The sequence below is a fragment of the Phalaenopsis equestris genome, unplaced genomic scaffold, assembly GCF_001263595.1.
Source record: "Phalaenopsis equestris unplaced genomic scaffold, ASM126359v1 Scaffold001359, whole genome shotgun sequence".
Classification (NCBI taxonomy): domain Eukaryota; kingdom Viridiplantae; phylum Streptophyta; class Magnoliopsida; order Asparagales; family Orchidaceae; genus Phalaenopsis; species Phalaenopsis equestris.
The window spans coordinates 79,974-88,537 of NW_018165798.1; the positions used below are offsets into that span (position 1 = coordinate 79,974).

At 35.9% G+C, this 8,564-nt stretch overlaps 1 protein-coding gene across 4 annotated transcripts in view; it reads right to left on the bottom strand.

The window, feature by feature from the left end:
- The window catches only part of LOC110034145 (negative regulator of systemic acquired resistance SNI1), a 58,644-nt gene extending 52,521 nt beyond the window's left edge, over nucleotides 1–6,123 (bottom strand). For 3 of the 4 annotated variants that reach the window (XM_020738430.1, XM_020738429.1, XM_020738427.1), the window contains exons 1-6: nucleotides 5,854–6,047; nucleotides 5,718–5,784; nucleotides 5,532–5,625; nucleotides 5,360–5,443; nucleotides 5,188–5,277; nucleotides 1,832–1,885 (exon numbers count right to left, since the gene is read on the bottom strand). In XM_020738430.1, the coding sequence (XP_020594089.1) occupies nucleotides 1,832–1,885; nucleotides 5,188–5,277; nucleotides 5,360–5,443; nucleotides 5,532–5,625; nucleotides 5,718–5,784; nucleotides 5,854–5,953 (489 nt within the window). In that variant the 5' untranslated portion in view covers nucleotides 5,954–6,047. The other variant, XM_020738428.1, reaches the window with a different exon arrangement.
- Nucleotides 6,124–8,564: the final 2,441 nt, after the last annotated feature.

Sequence of the window (8,564 nt, forward strand, 5' to 3'; positions counted from 1 at the left end):
CATAGTTTCATCACCTTAAGCAAGTAGAGAAAAGAGAAGAACTGATAACACGCTATACTTCCATCATTTTAAGCAAGTAATCAAGTCTAATTCCTAAGACATGCTCATATTTCCATCTCTAGATGCTTGAGTAACATGCATTTAAAAAAGAAGTGCAATGCTTGGCTAGCGTGCTATATCGTCCACTGTACCAAGCTCCAGGGGCTCGACAGAGAGAAAACCGAAAAGAGACAAGGCACAGGGGGAGAGAAGGTTCCTACTTGAAGCAAAAAGAAAGTAACACAGAAACTTTTAAAAGCACTTCTCAACTCCGACTCCTCTTCCAACAGTAAGAGGAAGCCACCCCAAGCACAGAAAGCTAAAGAAGTAAGTGAGAAAGAAAAATGACAGAGTTTTCCCTCCTTCAAAGATTTTTTTGGCCTACTGAAATGCTCTAAGTAGAGCTTAATATAGATGGGAGAAGGAGGAGGAGCGATCGAAAGATCATATACGGTTCGAGGAATCGAACGGAGCAGACGCTCCATGCGGGCGGCTCAAGAAGCAGAGAGTAAGATCCTCGCAGGGGATAGAATCCACGACAATGATAAGGGGATGGGTCGTCTGCGAGCTTGTCTCGCGTGCGAGAGGGATGAGTGCTGGAATCCAGCGGCACAGACGGGCGAGAGACGGACCGAGCGAATGAGCCACGTTAGGGCCAAGGCCCGCGGGTTCAAGAGAAAGAAGAGAGGGGGGAAGATAGATTTAGGTTTAGGGATTAATAAATATTATTAATTATAATAATAATAATATTATTATTATTATTTATTATTATGATTAACACCTCAATGTATATTTTTTTTCCGGACGTGTCGTTGCGGTAAAACGAACATCCTCTTTAGGCAAAATCGACGTTCCGGACGCGTCAGCGCAGTCCGTTTCGTCATCTGAAGTCGTTTAGGCAACCTCATCGACGATCGTGATAAAAACGTGTCGCCACCCAAATCACGTCAAAAACTCGGCTCGAGCTCAATCAAACAGGACGGCGAAGAGCACGATGGCGCCAGATCCACGCGTACTGTCAATCCTAAGGCCATCAGTCCTATAGGGATGCTCCTTGAGCTTCCTCACAGTAGCCCCACCTACTAAGTGCTAGAGTCAAAACTACTATGCAGAACGTCAAGTCGAGCGAAGAAAAGCTCAGAATTTCTAACAGAGAGGGTTCCTTTGCTAGTTTTTATAGGAATAGTCGACAGAAAAGTTCTACGGCTAGATCCTAGGCTATCAAAAAGGAGAGACTAGATATCCGCCAAAAGTGAGGTCAACACATCACCAAAATAATCATCATCCTTCACCACACCAATCTTCATCAATGAAAATAATCTTATCCTATCATATATCCCCAAAAAAAAAAATTGTAAAACAAGGATGCAAACAGGTGTTTTCATATTATGATTCATTCAGGCATTCAATGCTATTGAAAAACGTAATACAACTCTAGGCATTCAATGCCATTCAAAAACATGATACAACTCTAACGCAAGGCCATAGCAGAATAATGTTATTTGTGATGCATGGTTATCAAAATTCAAATTGGCAGCTTCATTATAGTAATCTAGAGAAAGATTAACAAAACAAAATCCCAATGAAAGAAAAAACCAACAGGGCCTAGAAAACGTATTATAATTCAAGGCATAGGGTTCTATTAATGAGCAACTAATTATAATTCAATACAGGCCTATATTAAGAAATGATATCCTAAATGATCTCTATTGCAAGTATGCAATACATTTAATTAAGAAAATGATCAAACCAAGTAATGTCAAGATAACGATTGCTAGTAGTAGAAAAGTACCTTGATTGTTGAGTGTCCACCAATAGCTATCTCCTCCGTGAGAATGGAGAAAGACTGCCGTGACAAATTCATATTAAGTTTATTCAGTTCTAAATTTCATGAACAACGATTATAGGATCTAGTACAAGAGCATCAAGCAACAAAAGAACATAAGTTACCATAAAGATTTGAAAATACAAAATAATATAAGCCGAATGATGATGGAAGTTCTGTAGGATTCAAACAACAGCAGAGATTATAAAGTAACGTGAAAACTATGCTTTTCAAAATAATAAAAAAATATAACTTAGCGAGAAATTAGATTGGAGCATATAATACATGCTGGATAGCAGAAGAAATGGAACTAAAATACGATAGGTTATAGAATTTTTCGCATGTTTTTATAAGAAATTTTGATTGAAAACTACAATAACAAAACTCTATCAGTTAGCTATGTCTTCTCTCAAACAAATACATAAAGGCCAGCTTGTAGAGCAGATTTCATATTTTAACCCCGATTTTCTAATATTTTTCTTCTTGTTCAACCATGCATCTAACTTACTAGAACACTTTCAACATCCTAACTCCAAAACATTCTCATACCACATTTCAAGATGCAAGTAAAGGTGTATCGGGGGTGATAACAAAACTAAGCAAGCAATAGAAATAAAACAGCTTGATATTAAAATAACATTGTTATTTGTCAGCTGTTACTATATATATGATAAAAAGTTGTATTTTAGTATCCAGGCCCACCCTTTTTAGCAAAAACATATTTGCTACCTCAAAAACTTGTCATGTAAAAGTATCATGAAACTCTAATTTATTTGTGAACCTAAACTCCTTTTTTATCATGCCAAATGTGTTGATTTTATTGATACTTTGTCCAAGGGTGCACTTTGTTTTTGTGCTATCGTGCTAGAATAGAAAACTAAAAGCTATTACATATAAACACTAGCATTCCAATCCTCGAGTTTGATCATCTTAAGCATGTATACATTCTATTATATAGCATAACAAAAAAGTGTCAAGGGAGTAGAAAAGTGAAGGGCTGGACCTAACATTAAAAATTGTTCAAATAGATTTTTTTTAAGAGGGATCAACAAAAGGCATCTCCTGAAGAGAAGGTAGCGGCTGCGAGAGAGGGAGAAGAGAGAGAGAGAGAGAGAGAGAGAGAGAAAGTTGACAAGTTTGTTGGCAATCCTGTTGAATGTTAACGCTACATGTGATACCTTCATCAAGCTGCATGTGATGAACTAGTTGACCCACATAACAACCATGCATGGTGACTTAGTCATTAACGTATGATATGAATAAAATTAACATATATTGTATTACAAAGCTAATTTTTTTGAAGGATCAATCTTGAAAATCAAAAACATGTTTTCATAAGAGATTGAGAGAGTATGTTGTTTTGTATGGCTTGTGTTTTTTTGCAACGATGCTATCATGAAGAGTCAAACTTCCTTTTGTTGTGCAATGGTAAAACATATTTAGCTTGTAGTGCTTCATGCAATCTACTATACATGACTTCTTGGTGTGGCACGACAACTTCCAGCACCCCATTCATTGAAGTGATGCAAAAACACTATCAAAATCTCTCCAAGAAATCGGAAAAAAAGTTATCTATGTATAACTAAGACGATATGAAAAATAGAACCATGAACTTGTGGGCTAATGAACTTAAATTTGCTAAAAACAAAAATGTACAAATGTCGTAAAATAAACAAGATAAATATGAGGCAAAAATTTGCATGTACTACAAGCTCATTGTCATCAACAAAAAAGACCAAAAACTAGAATCAAAATATAACTGAAAGTGAAAATACATGTCTTTCGATGCCATTTTAATTTGAGTAAAGTTGGCCTATAAATTATGGAAATGTACATTTTAATTCAATTGGCAAACCCAATCCACCGAATAAAAGTTATTAAATAAACATCACCTGTCCCAAATGAGCATATTGAACAAATTCTCCAATTGTTCCTCATCAAAAAAAATTTTTCAACATAAATCAAGGTTCTGTATCTTCCCCAATCGAACCAACTTATTTCAACAAGAACCCAAACAACTCTGATCAATCACAATTGATCAAGAGATACAAAAAAGATTGTCAAGGATGGATGGAAAAACCTTCAAGAACAATGAAAAACATAAAATGATCCATACCATTGTAGTGAAGGCATGCTGTTGCTTTAATTTGCATGCCAACATATTAGGCCATCAATATGAAGAAGAACATGCAAAATCCACCTTCTAATCAAGAACTTAAGAGAACATGTTTCTCTTTAAGCTACAATCTCTTGATCAATTGAACACAAATCAAACACATTCTCGAATCAGAATAAAGGGCCACTCTACATCATGACTAGCATAATTCCCAATAAAGTTTATGCTATCAATGTCCGCTATGACCCTACAACAAATTTAACAAGATACTTAAAAACTATTCTACCTTTATGATAAGAAAAATTGTCAAAATTTCATAATCATATGGGTTCACTATCAAAATTAAGCCATTGATTATAAATCAAAAATCGAATCAAGACAGATACTCCATTGCCCTTTCCAATCAACCTAACGATAGGCTAATGTTAAGAATAAAAATCCCCATTCAAAGATAAATCAAATCAAAATGTCCTCAGTTTAATGATGGTTTCAATTATGACAAATCAACAACATATCAGGTTAAAATGGGTTCAACTCATAAATCATAACATGATGAATTAAAAATATTATCAAAGCTCCCAAGTACAAGGAAAAATTAATTTCAACACTTCCCTCTAGCAAGGATTTTGTAATTTAAAAAACATATAATCCGGAGCCTATACATCTCTAACGCTTTTAGGTGCTACCACCCTTTTCCATTCTGTTTGCGCATATTCCTACCCTCTCCTTTCCCAGTTTTCAAAACAATTCTATTTCTAAAACATTATGCTTAGAGAAAAAAATTACATTGCATTTGTCATCAAAAGAGCCCCGAACAAAAAATTTAATATTTTTTGGGTTATAAAAACAGATCAGGAGAGCTAATATGCTACTAATCATACTGCAAGTAAGAGTGAAGAAGTGACCTTAAATGTCTACCCCTTATTTTTGTAATTACTAGCACTGCTTTACAAACTGCAAACCAGTGTTCTCTTCTCATCAAACCAATGGTAAGGATTAGATCATGAACGAGTGGCTACGAAGAAAGGGAATTTTGAGGCAAGCTTGGGAAAGGAAACTTATTGTATTTATAGTTCATGGGTGGTTGCAAGTTTTAAGTAGTATTCAAAGTTTTTATTATGACCTGGAGTGGTAAATATAAATTTCCTAATTTTTAGAAGTATAGTATGCATGAAAAGAATGCAAAAGCGAAGAAAACTAAGCTCACTGCAGAATTAAGAAGGCTTTTTGAATCCCTGCAAAGTTGACTAGCCTCACCAGAACAGTTTCTTGTTTCTACGATAAATGGAGACCATGCCTGCATACCCGAGCCAAGAAAAGTTAAGCCAGAAACAATCAACCCCAATGACTAGAGAGTCTTCTACAAGGCCTAAGATTACCTCCTTATTCACCACAGGTACCCAAGCTCCGCTGGAATCAGTCTCCAAATTATCTGATTCCCTTAAATAGACACTAGGATAGCGCTGTAGAAGATAAATGCGCACTTCAACTTCAAATTTTGCTTTCATTAGGTGATCATCAAAGAAATTCACTAAGAAAATTGTGAAAAACCTTTTCCAAGTCGGTTAGGAGCTGGAAACTCGCAACGGCCAGTTCAAGAGAGTTGCCCTCTTTAAGGATGCGGAGAATCGCATCATACATTTTCCTTAATAACAAGAAACCAAGCTCAACAGGTTAGAGTAAATAGCACTCGGCTTCTAAGTTTGCAGGACAGAGAAGTAGTAAAGATAAGGATACCAGGTGGGAGGGGAGGGAGTAATCGAAGCAAGAGATGCGCCACGAACGGCGTCCAAGAAAGAGAGTCCTGCGCCGGTGTAAGGGTTATATATGCATATAAGAGAAGAAAAATGTAGAGGAGAAAGAGAGTACTGACTATCTTCATGGATATCGCAAGCTTCCCTGATGCCGGATGAGTCGAGGATTGCCAAGGTGTTGCCCTCCAACCGGTGGGAATTTTTTCTAAGGTTGTCCATTCCTGCACTAGGCCAGGAGATTGTAGATGAAATGGATTGTTTATACCTAATGAAGAAATATTTGGAGTGCGAAATATTTTTGAGGGGAGGAATGGCCGACCCTTCCCCTGTTCCCGCCGAAATTATACCCGCTTTATACCATGGCTAGTAAAAATCGTTGTCCACGTTTTTATGTGTCGAAAAATCAGAACTATATCTCGAGTGGGAGCCTCTTTCCTAACCAACGATGTTGGTAATTGCAGTTCACAATAAATTATTGCATAATAGTTGTCCCAAGAAATTATTCCAGGAAAGCTATTGTGAATAATTTGTCTGATTGTTTCTTCTCTACGGTTTGAAAATAATTGTGCTCGGTGTAGTAATACAGTTTGTAACAGAACTGTCATAGTCATATAAGTAAAAATTCACATCATAACAGTACAAAAAATAAAATATACACATCACTTAACAGTGATTATCAAGATTGCTAAAAAAAAGAAAAATTTTATTAAAATTATATTTAATAATATGATAATCTTGTTTTTGAAATGCAGACGTCGTATGTCACGAGTTACGCTGCCCTTCAAAGATGTTATCCATACCCAATCATTATTGGCAGTGGAATCTATTAGACTGTCTACCCACAGGAAGAAGTTGCAATTCTCTGTGATTCTCCGTGGGCACCTGTAGAACTGTCTTCGTAGCTTTGTGTCTAACGTAACGTAAGTTATAAAGTCTAAAGTCCACATTGCTAGAGAAATCAGTCGGAGGTACCTGAAATCCCGGAGCTATCTTTTCTAAATGTTACAAAAGACAATTCATTAGTCATAATAGAAGTTGAAATTGCTAAAAGTTGTAATTAATTAAAGTTTTTGCAAGCGTGAGGTCTCAGGGAACTCAGTATACCAACGAATGAATCTGTCACTACAAGAAGACAGCAGAACTTATAAAAAAGGGTTCTTAGTTATTCTTAAGCCACATAAAACGAAACTCGTTTATGTCATCTATGCATTTCACCAAAAAAGACCATCCAGAAGATCCTCACAAACCAATTCGTCGAAAAGAAGAGAGGAACTTGTTTGATTTTCATTAGAATTTCATAAGTGACACCGACCAACAACGACTAACATGTCATCCAGAAGAACTCATAAGGTTAAATGTCTCATCATTGATTTAATCCCACCAAAAAAAACTAATAAAATGCTAATGGGAAGAAATAAAATACTTACAAATAGCGTAAAAAGTCCGAGACAATCAATGTCAAATATAAAAGGAACGGAAATAAAGATGAACTGTACAAAGAATAAATAGAAATTGATAGAAAAAGTAAATAATTACAGTTTTGTGTAGACGTCAGGTCTTAGAGAACTCAGTATACCAACCAACAAATCTGTCACTAAAAGAAGATAGTATATCATATAAAAAAGGGTTCTTTGTTGTCTTCAGGCAACCCATGTAAAACCAAGTTGGTGTCTCTCACATATGCATATCACCAAAAAATGTCATCCAAAAGTTCCTCAAAAACCATATCGTTGAAAAGAAGAGAGGAACTTGGTTGTTTTGATTAGGATTTCACTTGTGACGCCAACCAACAACAACTAACAGGTCATCCAAAAGAACCCTTAAGGTCAAACATCTCATCATTAACCTATCAAACGATCAAAAGAAAAATAAGTGAAATTCAAATGGAAAAAAATATATATAAAGTAAAAAAGCTCAAACAATCAATATAAAATGTAAAGTACAAATGGTTTTGAATAAAAAAAAATAAAGTATAATTAGTATTAAATAAAGATGAAATACTTCAATAACAACCTTCTACTTTCACATCTATAATTTGTTCCCTCAACTCTATCATCTCGTAATCACCTTCCTCATCTTTATTATAGGTGGTGGAAGTATCATTCTCAAGCTGTGACAAAGAATTTCCATGACGGTGCTCAAATACCTCAACAGGTACATGTTCATGATCCTCATCCACACTACGCAAGTCAATGTCATTATGAGAAGGATGCCGCCAAATGCAATTATGGAGAGTCATCGTGACAAATCAAATCTGCATCTATTTGGGAAACAAGTAGGATGACATATCGCGGAGTATAGCCCATTTATTCTTTCAAACAGCAAAAGTACTCTTAATGACACCGCATAAGGAGGAATGTCATTTATTGAGCATTTCTTTTCTATCTTGTGTTACATTGCTTGCTCACTCAAAGTACGGTATGTGATAGCTCGTATTAGGATAGGGCGTGAGATACCTTCACTATAACGGATATACAACATCAACCAAGTAATATTTACCAGATATGATTTGCATAATTAATATTGAGGTATAAATTAAATTACGAGATTGGCTGAGATTCAAGCGAACCTGCAAGAGGATGTGGGTAGTTGTAAGTGGCATTCCACGTTTCTACTATCATATGCACTACCTTCCCAACCGGGCATAATAAAAGTGAAGCACATGCTGAAGTCACAGATGAACATGACATTCTGCATCAGGCTCCCACAACGGCCAATGAATGCAATCTTCTCATTGTTTGGAACACATGTGTCAACGTGTGTTCTATCAATTGCTTGTAAATTAACACAATACAATCATTGTAAATTAACATTGAGTTCATAATAATGG